We start from the raw sequence: 561 nt of genomic DNA on the forward strand, positions 1-561 counted from the left end.
TCTGCTTGCTCCTGTGCTGCTTCTCCTCCCCCGTGAACCACTCCGGCAGCTCGCCCTCGTCCTCGTTGAAGGAATATCTGGGGTGGGGCACTCGGGTGAGCTGCGAGCAGGACACGGGGGGGCCCACACCAACATATCCTCTAGGCCACCCCTGGGGCCTGTCTCCTACTGGGAGACCAAACGCTGCTCCCCCTCCAGCACCCGCAGCTGCAGGTACCTGTTGAAGGAGTCATCGATCAGGTCCCGCCTGGCCTTTTTGGAGGTGGCGATAACGGAGCCGAGCGCCAGGCCCTCTGCATCCAGGACACGGGCTCTCTTCACTGCAACAGACGGACAGATGGACACTCGGCCTCTCTGCGAGCAGCCCGAGAGCCAGCGGCCCTGCCAGCCCCATGCGCGCGGTCTGCCCCAGCCTCCTGTCCGTCCAGAGGGACTCACGCAGCATCACCTGGTGCAGACAGCACCCCCTGCTCACCTGGGTTCTCGATGGGCACCACCTCGAAGCCACACGGCTCGACACGGCCCCGCTTCCTTCCCACCGGCACCAGCCGCCTGGGGGGG

General features: G+C 66.3%; 1 protein-coding gene across 1 annotated transcript in view; it reads right to left on the minus strand.

Moving 5' to 3' along the window:
- Positions 1 to 7: 7 nt before the first annotated feature.
- FTSJ3 (FtsJ homolog 3 (E. coli)) overlaps positions 8 to 561 on the minus strand; it is a gene marked incomplete at both ends in the record, with an annotated part of 5611 nt that continues 5057 nt past the window's right edge. Inside the window, 3 exon segments of the mRNA XM_010142000.1 lie at positions 8 to 77; positions 218 to 320; positions 476 to 552. Of these exon segments, the coding sequence (XP_010140302.1) occupies positions 8 to 77; positions 218 to 320; positions 476 to 552 (250 nt within the window).

This window comes from Buceros rhinoceros, unplaced genomic scaffold, assembly GCF_000710305.1.
Source record: "Buceros rhinoceros silvestris isolate BGI_N320 unplaced genomic scaffold, ASM71030v1 scaffold19668, whole genome shotgun sequence".
NCBI lineage: Eukaryota > Metazoa > Chordata > Aves > Bucerotiformes > Bucerotidae > Buceros > Buceros rhinoceros.